This window comes from Nanorana parkeri, unplaced genomic scaffold (assembly GCF_000935625.1).
Source record: "Nanorana parkeri isolate BGI_ZX_2015 unplaced genomic scaffold, ASM93562v1 scaffold534, whole genome shotgun sequence".
Taxonomy (NCBI): domain Eukaryota; kingdom Metazoa; phylum Chordata; class Amphibia; order Anura; family Dicroglossidae; genus Nanorana; species Nanorana parkeri.
The window spans coordinates 519,382-542,798 of record NW_017306802.1 but is presented as its reverse complement, the minus strand read 5'-3'; the positions used below and the strand labels follow the sequence as shown (position 1 = coordinate 542,798).

General features: G+C 37.8%; 1 protein-coding gene across 1 annotated transcript in view; it reads right to left on the bottom strand.

The window, feature by feature from the left end:
- TTN (titin) overlaps positions 1–23,417 on the bottom strand; it is a 270,471-nt gene that overhangs the window by 50,202 nt on the left and 196,852 nt on the right. Inside the window, 43 exon segments of the mRNA XM_018561614.1 lie at positions 15–602; positions 694–990; positions 1,068–1,265; positions 1,642–1,746; positions 1,837–2,427; positions 2,525–2,812; positions 2,940–3,230; positions 3,620–3,907; positions 3,998–4,303; positions 4,387–4,689; positions 4,834–5,130; positions 5,396–5,683; positions 5,913–6,212; positions 6,302–6,604; positions 6,932–7,231; positions 7,317–7,592; positions 7,728–8,030; positions 9,029–9,328; positions 9,410–9,694; positions 9,785–10,111; positions 10,205–13,171; positions 13,263–13,556; positions 13,648–13,947; positions 14,038–14,319; positions 14,416–14,724; positions 15,041–15,343; positions 15,429–15,728; positions 15,855–16,136; positions 16,224–16,526; positions 16,606–16,908; positions 17,112–17,393; positions 17,553–17,703; positions 17,866–18,014; positions 18,129–18,443; positions 19,027–19,326; positions 19,562–19,858; positions 19,954–20,271; positions 20,397–20,696; positions 20,801–20,930; positions 21,047–21,079; positions 21,685–21,833; positions 21,920–22,228; positions 22,917–23,346. Of these exon segments, the coding sequence (XP_018417116.1) occupies positions 15–602; positions 694–990; positions 1,068–1,265; positions 1,642–1,746; positions 1,837–2,427; positions 2,525–2,812; positions 2,940–3,230; positions 3,620–3,907; positions 3,998–4,303; positions 4,387–4,689; positions 4,834–5,130; positions 5,396–5,683; positions 5,913–6,212; positions 6,302–6,604; positions 6,932–7,231; positions 7,317–7,592; positions 7,728–8,030; positions 9,029–9,328; positions 9,410–9,694; positions 9,785–10,111; positions 10,205–13,171; positions 13,263–13,556; positions 13,648–13,947; positions 14,038–14,319; positions 14,416–14,724; positions 15,041–15,343; positions 15,429–15,728; positions 15,855–16,136; positions 16,224–16,526; positions 16,606–16,908; positions 17,112–17,393; positions 17,553–17,703; positions 17,866–18,014; positions 18,129–18,443; positions 19,027–19,326; positions 19,562–19,858; positions 19,954–20,271; positions 20,397–20,696; positions 20,801–20,930; positions 21,047–21,079; positions 21,685–21,833; positions 21,920–22,228; positions 22,917–23,346 (15,040 nt within the window).

Genomic DNA, 23,417 nt, shown 5'->3' with positions numbered 1-23,417 from the left:
TCATTTTTACTTACCAAATCTGTCCACCATCTTCACTGGCTCAGATTGTACAGGTTCACCTACACCAAAGTGATTAACAGCAGATACACGGAAGATATATTCATTTCCCTGGATCAATTTGCTGACAACATGTCTACATGACTGAATATTTTCAGCCACCAGGGTCCAAAGCAAACGACTGGTTTCTCTCTTTTCAAGAGTGTACGAGGTTATTGGTGAACCTCCATCTTCAGCAGGCTGAGTCCAGTTGAGTGTAGCTTTTTCTGCAGATACATTGCTGGCTTCAATTGGTCCTGGAGGACCAGGGACATCTAGAACTTTGACATGCACATGCTCTTCTTTTGTGCCAAAAGGATTGCTGGCTGTTATTGTATACTCTCCAGAATCTTTACGTGATGCATATTTAACAGACAGGGTAGATGATGTTGGACCTGTTTCTATCTGCACAATATCAGATGGCTTAAAGTCCTTTCCTGCTTTGGACCACACAGAGGTTGGAGGTGGTTTGCCAAGAATCCTTGTTGCCGTCATGACAATTGTATCTCCTGCTTTAACTGTTAAACCTTCTTTGACAGCTGCATCAATAACAATTGTGGGTGCCTCTGTAAAAATAATTTCATATCAAAAGTAAGGAACTAAACTTTTCAAGTGATACAGCTATCAGAAAACATGAATAAAAAGGCTGACACATACCATATTCTTCCTTACAAACAACAGTTCCAGTTGTCTCTGATGGGGGGCTGATAGCACCAGCAGTGTTCTTAGCTCTTATTCTGAATTCATATTTTCCACCTTCTATTAGATCATTAATAGTAAATGCACATTCCTGAACATTTACATGATTGGCCTTCATCCAGCTCTTTGCTGGTATATCACGTTTCTCAACAATGTATCCAACCAGCTTGTGTCCACCATCATATTTTGGTTCTGTCCAGATAAGAGTTGCTGAACTCCTAGTGACACTGATTACCTCGGGTTTGCCAGGAGGATCTAAAAGGAATCAAGAAATCAGTAACAAATACTTACACGCATTACTGCATTCATATAATAAATACTGTTGACCTTACCTATTGGATCAAGAGCTACAACTGACTCAGATGGAAGACTTGGCTTCCCAACTCCAGCAAGATTAAGAGCCATAACTCTAAATTCATATTCTAGGCCTTCAGCTAAACCTGTAACTCTGTAGTCCTTCATTCTCAGTGGAGTGGTACTGGCTCTCTTCCAAAGCAGGCTGTTTCTTTCTTTCACTTCAATATAATAGCCTAAAATACAATGTTATATCACAGTTACAACCTGTATTGCAACATATTTTAGTTTGATAGCATATATATTTGCAATACACACTTCAAGAAAAGGCAAAAGATAAGAAAAAGTTACTGGTAATACAATATTAATTCTAAAGATAAAATCTAAAACCTGACCTTAGCTTTGTGATGCGCCTATTTAGTCTTTAGGGTACCTAAACTGTAGGTTTAACTAAACAGTTAAACACATTTTACAATTTTTTTTAACATGGGCAAATTTAATCTGCACCTGCAGATGTATGACATATGAACACTTTTTTTTACATGTCTAGTGGCATAGTGGGCAAAATGTAGTCACGCAAATATGCTTCTGTTTCTTAAAGAAAAATTATACCTGTGATTGGTGAACCACCAGTCTTCCTTGGATCAACCCAAGTCAGGTTTGCAGCATCGTGCCTTATTGTAACAATCTTTGGTGGTGGAGGAGCATCTGGTACATCTAGAAGACATAATTAATGTAATTAGGCAACCTGAATTCTAAGTACAGGTGTGTATAATTTTAACTACTCCCCTGCTAATGATAGCTTACCAAATGGATGCCTTGCCACAACTGAATCTGATTTAAGGCCATCGCCAACTCCATATTTATTTTCTGCACTGACTTTGAAAATGTATTCAGTTCCTTCATGGAGTCTGGTAACTCTGAATGATGTCTTCTGTACAGCAGAAGCACATGTTACCCACTTATTTGTCACAGAGTCTCTCTTTTCCAGGATATAGTTTGTAATTTCAGAACCTCCATCATCTTTTGGAGGAGCCCAGATCAGCGTGATAGCATCTGCAGTCACTTCATCAAACTTAACTGGACCTGTTGGAATACCAGGTTTTCCCACTACTTTTATAAAGATGGTAGATTCCTTGGTGCCAGCTGGATTCTTCAAAGTGATTGTGTATTTTGAGGCATCATCTTTCTGGCACTCACGAACTGTCAGCGTAGTATTTACAGCAGTAGACTCAACAGTTACTCTACCACTGTCTGTCAAAACCTTGTCTTCACTTTTCCTCCATGTAATTGTAGGTGCAGGCTTTCCACTGACTGGAATTTTAAGTCGGAAAGTGCTTCCCTCCTTGGCAATGTAGCACAAATCTGGCAGATCCTTTAAGTCCACATTTGGTGCAACTGAGAAAAAAACACTGGTATTACTAAAGGAATACAACAAGAATGCTGATTACTGTGTGGTTGTTAGCATGCTAGAGACTAGGAAAGGTACACATACCAACATCATCCTTGGCAACAATTGAAATGTCAGTTGGAGAACTAAAACCAGAATCATTTTGGGCAATCACTCTAAAGGTGTACTCCTTCCCTTCAGTGAGATCTTTCATTGTATACTGAAGGTTTTTGGATCTCATTATGTCTTTCCACTTGTCCTGAGAGATTAAATGTTCCACAACATATCCAATGATACGACTTCCCCCATCACTTATTGGTTTCTTCCATGCAATAGTGCATGATGATTTTGACACAGCCAGTGCTTTCAGATCTATAACTGGTCCAGGTTTTTCTAAAAGAACCAGACAAAATACTTATTACTTTATATTACCAGAAAAAAGGAAGCCATATCCAGCATGATCAAATTTCAATGCCATATAATCTCTGTTGCAGTATTGTTTAATAGCATAATTTCTTACCAGAAGCTTTCACAGCATCATGAGTTTCACATGGTTCACCAATGCCATATTCATTTTCTGCTAATACTCTGAAAAAGTAGGCCTTGCCTTCCTCAAGGTTAGTAATTCTAAATGATGTTTTAGGACAGTCAGTTGATACTGTAGACCAAGCCTTTCTTTCTGCATCACGTTTTTCAACAATATAATTCTTGATTGGACTGCCACCATCAATAATTGGAGGATCCCATGAGATCATAGCTGAGTCCTTGGAGCTGTCCTTGATTATGAGGTTTACAGGTGGTCCAGGAGTATCTGTAATGTATGAACAAATTTGTTTAATAAACCCATGTAGAAATGTTTGGAATTCGGTGATCACAAGGATATATTAAAATATCTAATCTATAAAACTATATAATCCCTTCAAAATAATTTGCTTAGTAAACTTTATGAACAGTAGTTTAGTTTACTCTGTATCTTAGTACTTGCAGCTCTAAAATATATCCGATCAAGACAGGGAAAATATAGATAAGACCAATGGAAACCCAGGAAAACATTTTAAATGTGGATATGGGAGACACTTGGATTTTTTTCTTTGTAATCAGTTTTGTTCTCAAACAAGCACTTTTACATTACTTTGTGCCACACTGTCAGTACCTCCTAAATCTAAAAGCTTAACTAAACTGTAATAATCTTTTACTTACCAAGTACTTTCACAACAATAGTATAAGACTTCACACCGCTGCTGTTCTCTAGTGTCAAGATATATTTGCCAGCATCATACTTGTTGACATTTTCACAACGCAGAAAGGTGTCATGGTCTGTAGTCTTGATATCAAGTCCCTGCCTCTCTTTAATGTTTGCATTCAGTTTAGACCAAGATATCTTTGGAGCTGGGCGTCCTCTAACAGGTACATAAATCCTCATTGTAACACCAGCACGGAGCACAAGAGCTTTCCTCAATTCAGCATCAAGCTCTCCTTCGGGCGCAACTAATGTTAGATTAAACGAAAAGGAATTACATTATATTCATACAGACAGTAACGAAAATTAAGTAAACTGTAAATAAAAAATGTACTTACTTAAGATATCTTTAGCAGTATGCTTCTCTGGAATTTCGCTGGGATCACTGTAACCAATTTTATTTACTGCTGAGACACGGAACTGGTATTCGGTGCTTTCCATCAGGCCTGTAACAGTGTAGCGGGTATCATGCAGGTTTTTGGGCAAGTTGCATCGCACCCAGTTATCTGTATCTCCTCGTTTAACTTCAACCAGGTAACCAATAATAGGGCTGCCACCATCATAAGCTGGTTTACTCCAGGACAGGCTTATGCTGCTACGGGTTGTATCAACCACCTTGGGAAAAGCAGGTGGTCCAGGTGGATCTAAAAAATAAATACAACATTTATAAGACTGTCAGTCAAAACAAATTCATAATTAGTTTTATCCAATGGAAGTCACAACTTACACTGGGGATCCATAGCAATTACTGCCCTTGATGAGTTGCTAGGTTTGCCTGGTCCGGCTTTGTTCAAGGCAGTCACTCTGTACTCATACTCAGTACCTTCTTGAAGTCCTGTTGCTTTTACTGTTCTATCCATTACCGGTGTTTTGGTTACCTTGGTCCAATTGAAAGACTTTGTGTCACGCTTTTCAAGCAAATATCCAGTAATTGGGGATCCACCATCATCAGCTGGTGCTTTCCAGCTTACAGTCATGTGATCCTTTGTAATGTTACTTATTACTGGCGGATCACATTGTCCAGGTGCATCTGTGAAAAAGGATAACTGTTAAATTGAAACAAGAAAATGGTAAAAAGAGGCTAAACTAAAAGTTAGACATTAGAAAAATGAAACTCCTCTGATCTAGCAGATCGCATTATCCATTTAAACGTATACAGTATTATATGTCTTACCATATGGGTTCTTAGCAATCACAGATTCAGTTAGGATGGGATCTCCAACACCATATTTGTTTTCAGCACAAATGCGGAATTGATACTCATGTCCTTCAATCAACTTCTCCACACTGCAACTGGTGGTTTGCACATTAGCAGTCACTTGTGCCCAGTTGGGACGACTGGTTTCACGCTTGTCAATGACATAGTTTGTAATATCAGAACCCCCATCTTCAAGTGGAGGCTCCCAACTAAGCATGGCCCGATCAGTATACATATGATTTATTTTAACAGAAGCAGGAGGTCCAGGTTTATCTGAAGGAAAATAAATATATAGAAGTCTTGTCATTTTGCAACCACCAATATCATATATCTAGTTTCAATGATCACATAAACCATTTATTTCACCATCCAAGGAACTTTTAAAATTACAGGTAACATTAACAAAATGTAAATTATAAAAGAAAAACTAGCATACAAAAATATTCTATGTCCAAGTTATAGTTGGGACGTAGTTAAAGACAATATGATTCATATTTTGAAAATGTAATGTTATAGTTAGAACAGGTATCATAAATACCTAGGACTTTGAGCTTGATAGTTGCAGATTTGGAGCCACTGGCATTTTCAGCCACAATAGTATATTCTCCTGTTTCCTTGCGGTTAACACTGAACAATTCCAGAAGGAAGAGGTTCCTCTTAGATGATATTTTAACACCCTCAGCAGGTTTTACAACTTCACCATCCTTCATCCAGGCGACTGTTGGCATGGGCTTACCAAATACTTGAGCATCAAGACATACATTTGCTCCTGCTTTGACTGTGATCAGGGATTTCATCTGTATACTGAGATCGATCTTGGGTGGAACTGAAAATGAAAAAATTAAACCATTAAAATAGGAATACTCTAAACACTATTTTCTGGACTTGTGTGTGATAGTTTGATGTTGTCTTAGGTTATTATAGTTAATTCATGTCTTAGCTAGAGAACATTACAAATGTGGTGTAAGTGATATGCTTGTCTGATGCCATATACATTGCCCCAGTAAGAGCCACATTTGTTTGCTTTCTCTTATAAAATGTACATGGAGTAATACCATTTTCTGCCTGAATGACAACTGGATCTGATGGTTCAGATGGTCTGCTGATGTTGATGCTGGTCTTGGCAATTGCTCTGAACTGGTATCTCTCATTCTCCTCCAATTCAGTAACAATAAATTCTTCTGTTGGGACTTGAGAAGCAGCAGTGTTGCACTTCACCCACTTTTCACCAGGAAGTTTGCAAGCTTCCACAAGGTAGCCCACAATTTTACTGCCACCATCATGCTTTGGTCTTGTCCATACAAGGGACACAGTGCTCCTTGTGATATCAATAACTTCAGGTTTTCCAGGTGGATCTGTAAAGGAACATTATTTATTAACTAATTCAAATAAAGTGGGCAGTTTGGTGGGGCTTACATAATTTTGCAGTATATGTTATACATACCAACAGGTGTTCTTGCAGTGACATACTCAGTGGGCTTGCTGGGTTTACTACTTCCAGCTCTATTTAGTGCAGAGATTCTGAAAGTGTACTCTAAGCCTTCAATCATGCCAACACATGGATATTCTGTTGAGCGCACTGCAGTATCATTGGCCTTCACCCACAGTAGGCTATTTCTTTCCTTACGTTCTATAGCATAGCCTGTAATGGGGCTTCCTCCATCATTATCAGGTCTATCCCATGCAACAAATATACAGTCTTTATTAACCTTGGTAACATGGGCATTCTTTGGTTCGCTGGGAACATCTGAAATGATAACAAAATGTTACTTTGCATTTCATTGGAAGTGCAATTGCCTTACATGAATTTAAATGTTATTATAATTAAACATTGAAAGTTGCCAATTCCTTTCTGAAAAATTTAAAGATTAGACAGCATACATAAGACAAAGAAGGATGCCACATTAGTTCAACAGCTGCAACCTTTCATCAATATTCAATGACTTGGATATGTTATAATGCATAGTTTAAAGTAGTCTTTAATTTGCGTTAGCATTTCTACATTAGAATGGTAGGTATTTCAAGGCAAACTAGTGCTTTCAATGCAGTTGTAAAAGTTGGTTTGTTTACATACCAAATGGATATTTAGCAACAACACGATTAGATGTAATTGGTTCTGATACTCCAAAGCGGTTCTCAGCACGGACCCTGAAGATGAACTCTTGTCCTGGGATGAGTTTTCCGACACGGCAGCTAGTTTTGGTAACTGATGTAACAGCTGTAATCCAGTCTCCCTTGCTTACATCACACTTTTCAACTACATAGTTGGTAATGTTGCTACCACCATCTTCAAGAGGTAAGTGCCATGAAAGTGTGCATGCATCAGAATCTATATCTGAAATCTCAAATGGAGGTTCTGGTGGACCTGGGATGTCTGTAGAAAACCAACAACATAATAATGATCTCTTCTGTATCTGATTCTCGTGAAAATTATAAGACTTTATTAAACTCATACATACCCATAACGACTACACGAATCCTGTGACTGGCAACACCAGAGCTGTTTTCTGCAGATAATGAGTAATATCCACTGTCTTTCCTTGTCACATCTTTTATTATAAGCACAGTGGAATTCTTTCCTTTATGTACAGCCAAACGACTTGATGGCATAACATCAACATCTGCCTTCATCCATTTGAAAACAGGTGCTGGTTTTCCATAAACATGGGCTTCAATTCTTAATTTCTGCCCCGCTTTGATGCTGATCTGATCAGGCATCAAGATCTTTGGTGGCACTGTAAATAAAATAAATGACAACATTAAGCAGATTTATACAATCTAACCTAAATTATTATTCGGTCTAAAATTCTACATTACAGTAAAGATGCATTCACATCAAAATGGTAAATCATGTGGGACATATAACTTACAAAGCTGTTCTTTAATCTCAAATATTCCTTCAGCTTCTCTTGGCAAGCTCACACCAACAGAGTTCCTGGCTGCCACCCTGAATTTGTATTTTGTGCCTTCTTTAAGTCCAACAACTACAATATTTAGATCTTTTACAACAGAATATTGGGTCCAGTTATCCTGAGACTGTCCTTCGGCTTGGTAGCTAATGATATAGCCATCGATCTTGGCACCACCATCACGCAGGGGTGGAAGCCATGCCAGTGTGGCACTGTTCTTTGTAATTTCTGTAACATCAAGCTTCTTGGGTGGATCTGGCTCACCTGACGAAATAAACAGGTAAAATGTTAAAGCAAGTATTTATGTAATAATGTGTTAAAAATATTAATTAATCTAATTGTTCCTAAGCAATTTTAATAATATCAACCTAAACAGAAGCGTGAAACAAAAGTAGTGAAGAGTTTGAATTGGTTTGGTAGAACCTGAATTTAGACTAAATCAGGCTGTTATGATTAAATTCTTTGGCCCTATTTCTAATTTGTACTGCTTATTTGCTTAGCAACTAGTAAATCAGTTATCTGTACTTCATACCTGCTCACCTCCACAGTGGATCTTTTACCAAACTCCCATCTGTGGGAACGGTCCCCTGACCATCACTGGTAACCAGAGAATAAGGCAATAAATGAGCCTAACTTAGGGGTAGGTAATGATTAGGTACAAATGTAAGCTGGCAAGTGATCCAGGGAAATTTTGCAAGTTCACTTAAAGTTAGTCCACTCAAAAGTAATTTTTTTTTTAATCTGGTAAGCTAAATACTGGTTGTTTTTTTGTATCGTCTGAGATCCTTTGGTAACTCAAGCTGTAAGATCATCCTGGCAAATTCCCAACTTGGAGTGATAGTTCTCACCCCTTTTTTGAAACAAAAAAACAAACAAAAACAAAAATATATATATATATGTATAAAAAAATCTAACAAGTAGAAAGGACCTTATGTAATGTTACGGTACTGTAATAAATGTGCAGACTTATTGCGGTTTATTTACTAAAGGCAATAAACTTTGCAAGGGAATGTTTTAGTGAATAAGGGAAAGCTCATTATCCAATCATGCACAAGCAAAAATATATATTTTTCCCACTGCAAAATGAACAGCTATTTGCATTGTGTAAGTCGACCCCATTATCACAACAGCAGATGTCTTACTGCCAGAGTCCCTAAATACGAAATTGTTATGTGCTTGAACTCTCCAGCACCTATAAAAATTACATTTGAATGGGCTAATTTTATTATAGCCAGAATAGATAATACATTTGCAGTACTTACTTATTGGATCTGTTGCAAGTACACCTTTAGGAGTGTCTCTTGGAACGCCTGAGCCATATTCATTGATAGCTGTAACTCGGAAGAAGTATTCAGTTCCAGGTACAAGGTTAGCAACCTTAAAACTAGTCTTTTTCCAGTCTGCCACCACTTTTGCCCATGTCTTTCTGTCCACTTCACGCCTTTCTAAGATGTAGTGTGTCACAGGGCTTCCACCATCATTTTCTGGAGGTACCCATGAGAGCTGACATGACATTTTTGTGATATCTGAGACTGTAAATTCAGCCACAGGTCCAGGAGTGTCTATAGACCAAAAAGAAAACATCAATTACAGCAATGCAACAAAACAATGTATTTATTTATAATTTTCAGTAATTTACTTACCTAGTACCCTGACGTTGACAAACACTGCTTTTTCTCCAGCAACGTTGACAAGTGACAAAGAATATTTGCCTGAATCATCACGTGTGGAGTTTTGGATTACTAAGAAAGCCATGGTATCAAGAATGTCAACTTGTCCTTTCCTGACAACATTATCAATTCCCATTCTTCTCCATGTAACTTTAGGTGATGGTCTTCCTCTCACCATAGCAAACAGTCTGATAGGACAACCTGCTCTAACAGTGACCAACTTTCTCATACTGGCATCCAGTTCAATTTCAGGTGATTCTGTGAAACAGACATTTTTTGGAAATTATTATCAACATTCTACAATAAGCATGTCATTTTTGTAATGATTATTGCAAAAACAATATATACCAAGTATTTCTTTAGGTGACACAGCCTCTTTCAGTTCAGCAGGCCTTCCAATGCCAACTTGGTTCTGTGCAGAAACTCTAAACTCATATTCTTGCTTTTCATCAAGGGTGGTGACAGTAAACTGTGTGTGGATCAACTGAGCAGCAACATTAAGTCTCTTCCATCCGGCCTCAGGATCCTTGTCCTTAACTTCAGTTTTAGGCCTCATTTCTACAACATATCCAATGATTGGAGCACCGCCATCATAAACAGGTTTTCCCCATCCTAGAGTAATGGAGGTCCTGGTACTATCAGCCACCTTTAGATTGCTTGGAGGACCAGGAGGTTCTGAAAAATAAACAACAGTGTTAAGCAGCTTAAAAAAGGCTTTAAACAAAAAAAGAGTGATAAAACAAACTGTAAAACTAAACTAAAAATTACCTATTGGGTCTTTTGCAACTACAGGTCTTGATGGTCCACTTGGATCTCCCAGACCAATTTCATTTTCTGCTTTTACACGGAATTGGTATTCATGTCCTGGGATAAGATTTGGGACTTTCAGACGTCTTTCTGGAATTGCACTCTTAGTTGCAGCAACCCATCTCATTGATCTCTTTTCTTTCTTTTCTAGAATATATCCAGTAATAGACTTGCCACCATCATATTCTGGTGGATTCCAGACAACTGTCATTTCTTCTTTACTCACTTTGGTAACCTCTGGAGGCTCTGGAGGTCCAGGTCTATTGTATTTGGTTTTAGCAACAATTGGTTTGGTTTCTGTGGGTGGACCAGTACCCAATTTATTTTCAGCACGCACTCTGAAGATATATTCATTTCCTTCTATCAGACGAGTGACTTGTGCATGAGTGAGAATCACAGAAGCAGAGTATGTAGACCAAACCATTCGCTTGCTCTCACATTTCTCCAAAATATAGTTTTGTATCTCACATCCACCATCATCTTCTGGTTCATCCCAGCTGAGTCTACATCTGTCAATTGATACATCAGAAACTTTAAGATTTCTTACTTCTCCTGGCACATCAAGAACATTTACAGAAGCATGAGCTGTAAAGCTTCCAGCAGGGTTTGTGGCTGTGACAACAAATTTTCCACTGTCAGATCGCCTAGACTTCTCAAGGATAAATTTGGTGTAATCTGATCCATTTTCAATTTTCAGCCTAGGTGATTTTGCAATATCTGTGGTATCTTTGTCCTTTGCCCAAGCAATCTCTGGCTGTGGTTTTCCTCGAACTCCAGCTTCAATTCTAATTGTTTCTCCCGCTTTCACAACTAGCATTCCAGTTAATTTCAGATCTAGTGCAGGTTTCAATAATTCTTCTTTCACCAAAACTTCAGCTGTCTTTACCCAGTTGCTTTCACCTCCTTCATTCTTAGTCTGAACTCTAAACTGGTATAACTGGTTTTCACTGCATCTGTCTATAAGGTAAGACGTTTCTTTGATGCTACCCTTATGGACTCTTTCCCATTCATCAGAATCTTTCAGTTTTCTTTCAACATGGTATGATAGATTCGGACTGCCGCCATCATAATCTGGTCGTCTCCATTTCAAGAACACAAATGTCTTGCCTACTTCAGCAATGTGAAGGTTCTCAGGTTCACCAGGTTTATCAACTGGATTAATGGCCAGGATTGGTGTCTTCGTTTCAGTAACTGGACCAGGACCAACTTTGTTTTCTGCACAAACTCTAAAGAAATATTCATGGTGTTCTATAAGAGATGCTTTTATCAACCTCTTTGTAAGATCAGAAGAGATGACATACCATCCTCTTTTACTTGGTTCACGGTATTCTACAATATAGTTTGTTATCTCTGAGCCACCATTATCTTGTGGGTTTTCCCAGGCAACCATGCAAGAATCTTTGGTAACATAGCTAATTTTAAGGTTCTGACAAGGTCCAGGTCTGTCAAGTACATTGACAATAACCACACCCTGAGCTTGACCACTGCTGTTCTTCGCCACAAGTGTATATTTACCATGATCTGCCCTAGTTGCCGGTTTTATCTGCAAGCCAACTGGAGGGAAATCTTGAGTCATTTCAGTCCTATTATCTTTAGTGACTACTTTACTATCCTTAGACCAGGTAATGTCTGGGTCAGGTCTGCCCTTGACACGGGCAGTAATGTTGATTGTTTGGCCAACTCTTACAGTCAGTAAATCACGACAAGTCAAGTCAAGATCAACTTCAGGTGGGTGAAGAATGTCCTTGGCAATAACAGATTCCGGTAGTTCTCTAGGTTCACCTTCACCTACTATATTTGCTGCTTTTATGCGGAATCTATATTCATTTCCTTCAATCAGACCTGGAACCCTGAAAGCACATTGTTTAATTAGATCATCTGTGTTAATTCTATTCCACTGGGCTGTTCCTGATTTTTGACACTCCACAACATATCCTAAAATGGGGCTGCCTCCATCTCTGGTTGGTTTTGTCCATACCAAGTCAGCAGTTTCTCTGCTCTTGTCTTTAAGTTTGGGATTTATGGGTGGGCCTGGTGGAGTTATAGGGCGAGAAGCTTTTATTGGATCAGATACTGGAGATGGTTTACTTAGTCCAGCAATATTTTCTGCGAAAACTCTAAATTCATAGGTGTTGCCTTCATATAGACCAGTGGCACGGAACCGAAGATCGAGCACTGGAGTCTTGTTTACTCTGACCCATTTACCAGATAGTTCTCTTCTTTCAACAATATAGCCACTAATTGGACTGCCACCGTCAGATTTAGGAATAGTCCAGGAGACTGTTGCAGAATTTTCAGTGATGTCAGAAACCACTGGCTTTCCTGGTGGAGATGGTGGGTCAAATATATGTTTGGCAACAGTTGGTTTTGACTCTAGGGGTTTACCAATACCCATCTTATTTTCAGCACTGACACGGAAAGTATATTCATAACCTTTCTGGAGTCGTGGAATCTTAGCTTTAGTCTGAGTGCTTCCAGAGCTAACTATTCCCCATGTTTCTTTCTTGCCTTCACATTTTTCAACAATATAGTTCATTACTGCACTTCCACCATCATCCTTTGGTGGCCTCCAGGAGATAACCATGTATTCTGGTGTAACCTCCAGGATATTTAATGGACCTGTGGGTGGGCCAGGGACATCCAAAACTGTTAGGTGCAGAGCTACTGTCTTGCTTCCAGCAACATTTGAAACTGTCAGCAAATATTCTCCTGTATCTTTTCGTGTACAGTCCTTAATAGTGAGCACAGTTGAAAAACTGTCAGTGTCAATTTTGTAGCTGCCTTCTGATTTGATTTCAGCACTGTCAGTCACCCATTTTGCAGTTGGAATGGGGATTCCCCTAATGATGGCAGGAAGTCTTACAGTTGTACCAGCTTTGACTACAAGACCTTCAATTAATTTGACATCAACTTCAATGGTTGGAGCAGCTGAAAATTAAATATATAAAATTCAATTATGTTCAACATTGCATAATACATTTATTTCATTATTTTTATTAATAATAATAATAATAATTACCCAGTTTTTCTTGACACTCTATTGGTACAGTTGTGTCTGGCCGGCCCAGTCCAGCAATATTTTGAGCTCTTACACGGAATTTGTATACCTTTCCATTTTTCAGACCAGTGACAAGACATTCAGGTATAGAAACAGTCTTGAAGTTGATCCAGTCCTCTGCACCATCTTCCTGATAGTCAACCACAAATCCAGTGATCTCAGAACCACCATCACGGTCTGGATAGTTCCAAGCAAGAGATACCTCAGTCTTGTCTACATCTACATGATGAAGGTTCTTTGGTGGCCCAGGTGGATCTGAGTAATAGACAGAAATGTTACATTGCCAAAATCTAGCTATAGTGAATATTTTAATTTTCAACAAGACAAATTCAAAACAAATACTTACAAATTGGATCGATGGCCTTCATTGGTTTTGGTGTTTCAATGTAAGAGCTTCGTCCATATTGGTTTTCTGCAGCAACTCTGAACAAATATTGTGTGCCTTCCATCAGGTGCCTGGCCATAATACTGTGTTTCTTAGATGTAGTTGAGATAGGTATCCAGCGTGGATTGGCAACATCACGCTTTTCAACAACATAATTGGTGATAACTGAGCCACCATTATCCTCGGGTTCTTTCCAGGTAAGATAGCAAGAATCTTTCCTAATTTCACTAACTACTAGATCTCTTGGTGGATCAGGTTTATCTGAAATATAAAATGTAAACTTAGTTAATTATCTGCCTTTGTTACTTTATTTATCTGAAATGATGTGATGGCAACCTCACTATATCTTACCAAGCACAGTGACTTTTACTTCAACGGTTTTAGAGCCTGCTTCATTTTCTACTGTGAGAGAATAAACTCCTGCATCTTCCTTGACACAGTTGCGGATTTCAAGCTTGCTTCCCACAGGTGTGACCACAACATCAGCCTTTGTAGGAATTTCTTTGTCTGCCTTCTTCCAGGTGACTTTGGGGAAAGGCATGCCTTTGATTACAGCACTGAGTGCAATAGTGTTTCCAGCTTTAACTAGCTGTTCTCGTGCCATGTTAGCATCAATTATAAGCTCAGGAGGTTCTGTAAATAAAATGTATGTGTATGTGTTAATATTTTTTAAAGCACTGTGGAAAATTTAACAGCTAGGTGTTCTTTTTATTTAAATTCAGATCTCACCAAGTCTGTCTTTAACTTGCACTGGGTCTCGGACATCAGCAGGTTCAGATTCACCAGCAGAATTCACTGCTTTGATTCTAAATTTGTACGTATCACCTTCTGTGAGTCCCACTACTTTATGTTTTGTATCAGGACAGCTATCAGGGGCATGGTTGGACTTCTTCCATTCTTCCTCACCAACCTTTTGATATTCAACAAGGTAACCGATTATCTTGCCTCCACCATCGTGCCTTGGAGGGTGCCAGGACAAATCAACTGAATTTTTGGTCTTGTCAACAGCTTCTGGGTTGACTGGTGGGCTTGGTTTGACTTAAAATGAAAATGGAAATTTGATACAATTTTAGATGATTCATTTTAAATTTGCATTCTAATAAAAATGTTTAACAGATATAAAAATGGAAAATGAATCTCGTAAAATGTAAACAGTATTTTAAACAACTTATAATATAGTTTTTATCATTCATTTATAATATACTATTACTGTCACTACTATTATTTTATCAATTTGAATGTGTAAGCAGATATGTGAAAAATTGAAAAATATGACACCTAAATATTTCAAAACAAAATGTTAGTAATACAAATGATAATTTGGTTCGCTGTAATAATACAATTATTCTCATACCTATTGGATCATTGGCAAATACTGGTTTGGATGGTGGACTTGGATCACCAATACCAATTTCATTCTGTGCTGATACTCTGAATTCATATTCACATCCCTGTAGAAGGTCTGTTACTCTGAATTGTGTGTCTGGATAGATAGGCTCTCTTGAGACTTTTGACCACCTGTTGGCCATAGTTTCTTTCTTTTCCACAATGTAGGCAAATATAGGTTTTCCACCATCACGGGGTCGGTTCCATAAAACCAGAGCAGAATCTTTAGTAATTTCCTTAACAAGTGGTTGCTCGGGTGCCTCTGGAACTCCTACACACAATAACAATTAATTTAAGTAAAATGGAATTATAACAGCGCATAAATATGTATATTAACAATGTAAATAATAACATACTGAAGCGATCTTTGGCCTTCATTTCATCAGACAATAGAGGATCACTGATGCCATACAGATTTTCTGCACAGATGCGAATTATGTATTCTCTCCCTTCAATCAGTTTGGGAACCTTGCAAGTAGTTTTGGTGGTTGCTGAGGTTACAGGCATCCAGAGGTCTCTGTTAGTGTCTCTCTTTTCAACTACATAGTTGGTAATTGCACTACCACCATCATCAAGAGGAGGCTTCCATGAAACAACCATATGGTCTTTATGAACCTCATCAAAAATCACAGGTCCAACTGGTGGTTGTGGACGATCTATTCAAAATAATGAAGAGAAACATGAAAAACATTTAGCATTTGGTCGAACAATAACTTTCTGGGAAATATGCTACATAATTCTAAATTTTAGCTTTTATAAATTAATTGATGTGTTATCCTTACCAACAACAGTCACTTCACACAGTCCCTTTCTTGCACCAGTGCTGTTTTCAACAAGCACACAATATTTGCCAGAATCTTCTCTTACAGATTTAAGAATACCCAAGCAGAGTGTGTTTTTAGTGGTCTTGATCTTTGTGCGATCATCTTCCTTAACTGTTATTTCATCCTTCAACCAAGTAACCTTAGGAGCTGGTTTGCCTGTATACCGACCAATCATTGCAAATGCTTCTCCAACTCTTACAATTAGTTTATCTCTAAAATCAAGCTCAATTGTTGGTGGAGCTGGAAACAAAATAAAAATAAATGTTCATCTAAGGAACTGTAAGCAAATTTTAAAATAAGATGAAAGTGACCGAGAAGACATCATACCTAGTTCATCTTTGCAAGTAATTGGCTTAGTGCAGAAGGACGGTTTGCCTTGTCCAACAATGTTGCAAGCACTGACACGGTATTCATATGTGTCACCTTCCTTCAATCCTTCATGGTCATATTTCCTGCCCATCAGCTTTTCTTTTGTGGCTCTAAGGAACTTGTCTTTGCCAATGAGACGGCACTCTAGTATATACATTGTGATATCAGATCCACCATTGTATTTGGGTGGATTCCAGCTTAGGCTTATTGAATCTTTTGTAACTGCAGTTACTTGAAGATCTTCAGGACGCTCAGGCACAGCTATATACAAAAAGGAAACATCATGTTATATTTTTAGGTAACAGCAGAAATAATAAAAAAAATGTTCTTGTTAACTTACATATTGGTTCTTTTATAACAATTTCCCGCGGAGTCTCAACAAATGGACCCATGCCAATAATATTTTCAGGTGCAATACGGAAGAAGTAAGCCACTCCTTCTATAAGTCCTTGCACTACTGCATTTTGTCTTGTTACAGTGTAGGTCACGGGAGTCCATCCTCTGCGATCTGCTTCCCGTTTCTCAATAATATAATTAGTTATTGTTGAGCCTCCATCATCTTCAGGAGAGAACCATGTCAGCTTGCAGGAGTCATTTGTCAGATTTTCAGTCTGGAATGGCTGGCTAACTGGTCCAGGAACATCTGCAAAGAAGAAAGAATTTCAATTATGTATTTTACTTTGCTTCACTAAAATTTTATTACAGTACATTTAAGTAAATGCCAATAAAATTGATTCCATATATTAAAGTAAAAAATGTCTAGGTGTGATATTATATGGTCACTTACTACAAATAATGCACAAATAGTGACACAAACATAACTTGATTACTATTACTCCAACTTACCTAATACATCAACAATAATGGTTTTCCTTCTTTCCCCACCAGCATTCTTGGCAACCAGAGTGTACATGCCTTGGTGACTCCTCTGACATTTCTTAATGACCAAAGATGAACTAATAGCTGTTGTTTCAATAGTAGCCTCTTGGGGCAAAGCTTTTTCATCTCTGTTCCAAATGATTTCTGGAGCTGGTTTTCCAGAAACATAAGCTATGATTCGAATAACTCCACCAGCATGGACAACAATTCTCTCTTTTACACTGGCATCAAGTTGAATGTCAGGTAGAACTGTAAAATTGAAAAAAGCAGTTTGCAGGTCATTCAACTAAGGGATTCCAATTATATATTGATTGTAAATCTAATCAATGTAGCAAATTCAATTTTTTAACTAAATAAAACATCTTGACTATGCCACATATAGGTATTGTAGGTCTTTAGGTCAGGTACCTGTTCTGTCTTTGGCCTCAATAAGATCTGTGACATCACCTGGTTCCCCGACACCAGCAGCATTAACTGCTCTTACTCGGAACCTATAAAAGCTTCCTTCTTTCAGTCCAGGTACAACAAACTTTGTTCCTCTGATTTCTTTATCTTTAGCCTTTAAAATGTAAATCTCAGTTAATTAATATAATGATACAAAGAATCTCTTAAGAACACAAAACAGTGAATATTCTAATGCAGGCACACAGGGGCATATATTGTCATAGTAATAGTTTAATATATTACATTTTCTTTTTTTTTTTAAATGTCTACTACCAACCTTTTCCCACTCCTCCTTTCCCTCTTCCTTGTACTCCACAAAATATCCTGTAATTGGAGACCCACCATCTTTAGAGGGTGGAACCCATTCTAGATCAGCAGTAGACTTTGTCCAGTCAGTAACCTTTGGAAATGGTGGTCCAGGTGGAGCTATTAAAAAGTTAAATATACACACATATTTATATATACATATATATATATATATTTTTGTGTGTGTAAATATCGAGTAATAATTAACCATCTGCTAAAGCTGAGTATACTCACATATTGGGTCTCTTGCAGTTGCTGGATCAGATGGCAGACTTGGAGGCCCAACTCCAGCTGCATTAATAGCCATCACACGATACTGATAATCACATCCTTCAATGAGTCCTGTAACTTTGTAAGAAACTCCCAGTGTCATAATCTTGATTGGATCACGGTTTGCTCTTTTCCATCTCTTTCCTGTAGTCTCTTTAAGTTCCAGCCAGTAGCCTGTCACAGGTGAGCCACCATCATATTCAGGCTCTTCCCAGTTGACAGTCATAGAATCTCGTGAAACACTACTGACTGATGGCTTTTCACACTGTCCAGGAACAGCTATAAAAACACAGAATAAGTAAGCATGTCATTGTTCTAAAAACATAATTATCCTATGTAAAAGTTAAAGAGTTTATAGTGTCAGTCAAATTGAGGATTTGAATGCTAAGGGAGTTTCCATGCCCACTGAAAACTTGAATATTAAGTCTGGCATTAGAGGGAACACTGCTGGACACCAGCAGCTGCCTGTGTGCTATATGCAAGAGTGGCATTCTGATGGTCAACTGAAGCATTTATTTAGCTATTAGATTTCTGAATTTCCTGATATTCAGTGACGTTTTTTTTTATTGCAGGGTAGATACATATTACATTGTTAGATACTTAAAACAGGGTTTTACTGGATATGTAGATAAGTGTATAGATTCATTATTTTCTCTGTGCATTTTCATTACTCTTTTTAGAACTTTCTGTACTCAGCATTTAATATCTTTAATTCAGTAAATATATCTCTTTTCACACCCTTTATTAGTGTAAATACTTTTTGAAGGCCACTGTAGCAAAGACAAATATGTCTCTGATCATAACAGTTATCAATTGCAATAAACTTAATCTGTGCACAGGACCTCATAAATAATAAACTTACAATACAGGTTTCTTGCGGTTTCGGGCTCACTGTCAAGTGGAAGTCCAACACCATACTTGTTCTGTGCCATAATACGGAACACATATTCATGACCCTCGATTAGTTTTGGTATTGTGTAGATGCATTCCTTAGCTTCTTTAGTTACAGGGGACCAAATTTTCCTATTTGCTTCTCTCTTCTCAATAATATAATTTGTAATCTTAGAGCCTCCATCATCTTTTGGCGGAAGCCAAGCCAATGTCATGTTTTCTGCTGTTATTGCTTCAAATTTAATTGGTCCCTCTGGTGGTCCTGGGCGCCCTGTTAGAAGCAAGAAAAGAGTGTTTTGAAATTCATAAAAATGAATTAATTATCTTCAAATAAGCATCTTTCTCAAGCAACCAAATCGGATTAGTTTATTAAAAACATATTTCTGGTTAATTATTGGTTGTACAGGGCATTATAACTGTTCGGACTAGCATTAAATAAATAGCCAACTATTACCATTTGTGCCAAATAAAATACTGACAAAATCACAATATTAAAAAAAAATTACCTAGAACATTCAATCGCATTTCCTTGGAATCAGCTCCCAGATTGTTTTCAGCTGTCAGGGTGTATAAGGCTGTATCTCTTCTATGGGACTGATGAATTACCAATGTGCAGTCATTTTCACCAACAACTTTGTTAACATGTTGGTCATACTGCACTGGTGTTTTGTCATCTGGCTTGTTTGGAGGTGCTTTGTACCATTTCAGTGTAGGGAATGGACAACCCTTAATCTTGGCCAGAATGTTGATATCAGTTCCTTCTTCAGCTTCCATAAATTCTTTAAGCTCAATCGAAGGAGGACCTATTGAAGGGGAGTGAAAGAAAAACCAAAAATTTATAAGAACGGCATAAATATTTGCATAATAAAACAGCAGATTATCTTGCTTCACTACATACATGTCTGATCTTTTACAGCTACTGGGCCAACAGTTGAAGATGGTTTGCTGTGTCCAGCCTCATTCACAGCTCTGACACGGAACTCATATTCTCCACCCTCCTTTAGGTCTTCAACAATGAATTTTGTTTCTTCTACATCCCGTTTGTTACACTGCTTCCAGGTCTCTTTGCCTTCTCCACTGGGATCCCAAACTAAGCGTTCTATTATATAATGGGTTACAGGTGCCCCACCATCATTCTTTGGTGGCCTCCAAGTTAGTGCCACAGAATTCTTTGTTACAAGACCAACCTTTAGTCTAGTCGGTGGTTCAGGTGGATCTGTGGAACAAAAACATAAAGAAGTACTGTCAAGTTATACAATAAATGCCATATTATTCTTAATATTTTAGAGACCTAAACTCTATAAACAAAGATGTAAATTTAACTTTTTTATTTTTACTTACGGATTGGATCTCGTGCTCTTGTTCTCTGAATAGTTGAAATTGGAGGTCCAGTGCCAAATCTATTTTCTGCTGTAACCCGGAAGAAATATTCCTGTCCATCAATAAGGTCAGGTACAGTAAATGAGGTTCCTGCACAGTCATTAGCAACCTTGCTCCATGATTTTGCTTCCACTGTCTTCTTTTCAATTATGTAGTTCTTAATCCTGTCTCCACCATCATTATCTGGGGCTTTCCATGTAAGTTTAGCTGTAGATCTAGTGACATCACCAACTTTTAGATCCTTTGGTGGTCCAGGAGCATCTGTAATGTAAAGTATTGCAATAAATATACTATGTCTTTCATGAACAATCCTCAGGCAAGATGTCAAAGACTGCACTTTCAGTCAGTCGTCTGTATAATCTTACCCAGAACATTGACCCTGACGTTGACAGTTTTCTGCCCAGCCTTGTTTTTGGCTGTAATGGTGTATTTTCCAGAGTGTCCTCTGTTACATTTAGGAATGATGATAACTGAAGTTGTGTCAGTTGCTTCAACCTAAAGAAACAAAATAAAAATAATTTAACCTTTCTCAGTTTTAATATTTATACTGCATAGATAACATTAAATACACCATAAACATTAAGTACGATGTTAAAGTATTAATTACATACTTGTGAATCAACTGGAAGATTGTGGACTTGATCCTGTGTGAAAAAAGCAAATAAACAGTGTCAAGGCATGTATACACATAGAACAGTGACACGTTTTTGTATGCTGATGGTACAAATATACAAATTACATGTATAATCTGTTGCAGTAGTAATTTGACTGATAATTTTTTTAGGTGTGGTTGATGGAAAACGGAATCTCATAATGTGATTCTCTCTTTCTCTCAAATTCCAGTGGTAAGATATCCACATCAAAATTACCCCATGAAAACCATGCTAGTGTTATTCCCCAGTGAATTATCTATAATGTAAACACATTTTTAAGGCATGAACAAAGTGAGGCTTTCATTCTAACATTTTAGATGTTCATTTTGCTAACTTCAGGACTACAAAATCCTGCTTAGTTTTCACTATTTTGAGGGAGTTTGTTTCAAAGAGTCAAGTCTGCCTGCACTGTGCTGGCTGATTTCATTATCACTTGTAAACTAGATGAGCAGGACTGTCTGTCCTAACAAAAGGTTAAAGCCCTGAAGACCTTGTATGTTAATGAGGAAGCACTGTCTGTTCTGTGTCTTTTTATTGGGATAGAGTTTGCCATTATAATAAAATGCATTTCTGGAGCTTCTTGTGCCATATTTTACCTTTATTTCTTTCGGTGCCACTCCATCAAACTCCCAGGATGTTTTAGGCACAGGGCGGCCTTTGATAACAGCAGAAATTTTGATTTGGCTACCAGCACGACAGTTCAAATAGTCTTGTGCCTTTAGATCGATTGAGATATCTGGCTCCTCTGTAGAGAGGTACATAAAACACATGTTTAGATTATCATTATAAAACAAAATATAGTTCAGTTAATATATTTGTTTTATTTCTTACCTTGAATTTCCTTTACAGGTATTTCTCCAGTTGCAAGACTGGGCTCAGATTCACCAGCAGCATTAACTGCCTTAACTCTGAATCTGTACTTCTTGAGTTCTTGGAGGTTGGGGACCACACAATCACAAGTGGGGAAGAGCTTGTCAGGTTCATTGACCTTCTTCCATTCAGAGCTGCCTTCTTCTTGCATTTCAACTAGGTAACCCTTAATTGGACTGCCACCATCTTTGTCTGGTTTCTTCCAGGCGAGAGACACACTGTTCTTGGTTTTGTCTTTCACATCTGGGCAAGACGGAGCTCCAGGAGCAACTGTATCCGAAAACAAAAAATATTTGTTACAAAAGTGTTTTGTATTTTAAGATTTACTTGTGATATTTTGTAGCCGTTCTTAATATGGCATACTTGCAAATTATTTCAAAATTGCCTTTTAATTTAGATTGGTAATTTGTTCATTAGAGTGGATTTCCAAGAACAGCAGAATGTTCCTATTTATTTTGGGGGCATTGCATCCAGTAAATCTATAAATAGTCCTTTATTATTTGTAATAACTGGAGCCTGACCAGAAAAATATAGTGGTTCTAAAGAAAGTTTACTAGATTTCATCAACAAGTAGAATTGCAGTGAAAGTCTTAAACGGAAGGTCTTTTTCCCCACAAAAAATTGGGACCTACTGAAATTGGGATCATTCTTTTTCTTATGAAAAACTAGGAACTAATGGAATTGAGATTCCTCTTTCTTTTTTTATTTAATCTGTGAAAAGTACATGGTTTCAACTCTCTAGAGTCTGTATACCATTGAATACTTTTATATTTTAATTGTGAAAATGTAAAAGCTATAATTTATTGGTAATGCTATTAAACCAATTTTTTAAATTTGCTAAATATTGTTATTACGCATGTGGCTATAATTAAATATAAATGTTATGTAGTGGTCTAAAATGTTTGCAAGAATACAAATGTATGTGTTACATTGTTACAGATTTTCAACTCATACTTACAGATTGGATCTGTAGCCAGAGCAGGGTCTGATGGCTCACTTGGGGGACCCACTCCAGCAGCGTTGATAGCCATCACTTTGAATTGGTATTCCACACCTTCAATCAAGCGCAGTACATTGAATTCTAGACCTTTCACAGCAGGTTTAGTGACTGGTGCTCTGTTTACACGCCCCCAGTATACTCCACCAACTTCTCTCTTCTCCAGCCAATAGCCAGTGATTGGAGAGCCACCATTGTCCAGTGGAGGTTCCCAGGATACCAACATAGAGGATCTTGTGTGGTCAGTAACTTTAGGTTTCTTTGGAGGTCCAGGAAGGCCAAATGGATCCTTTATTACCACCTTGTCAGACAGGCAGTCATCACTGATACCATATTTGTTTACTGCTCTAATACGGAACTGATATTCCCCATCAGTTGTGAGCTTCCAGATCTGAAATAATACATTTTTTGCCAATTTATCAACCTTGCTTTGTACCTTGCTACATTAGGTAGCAAAAAAAA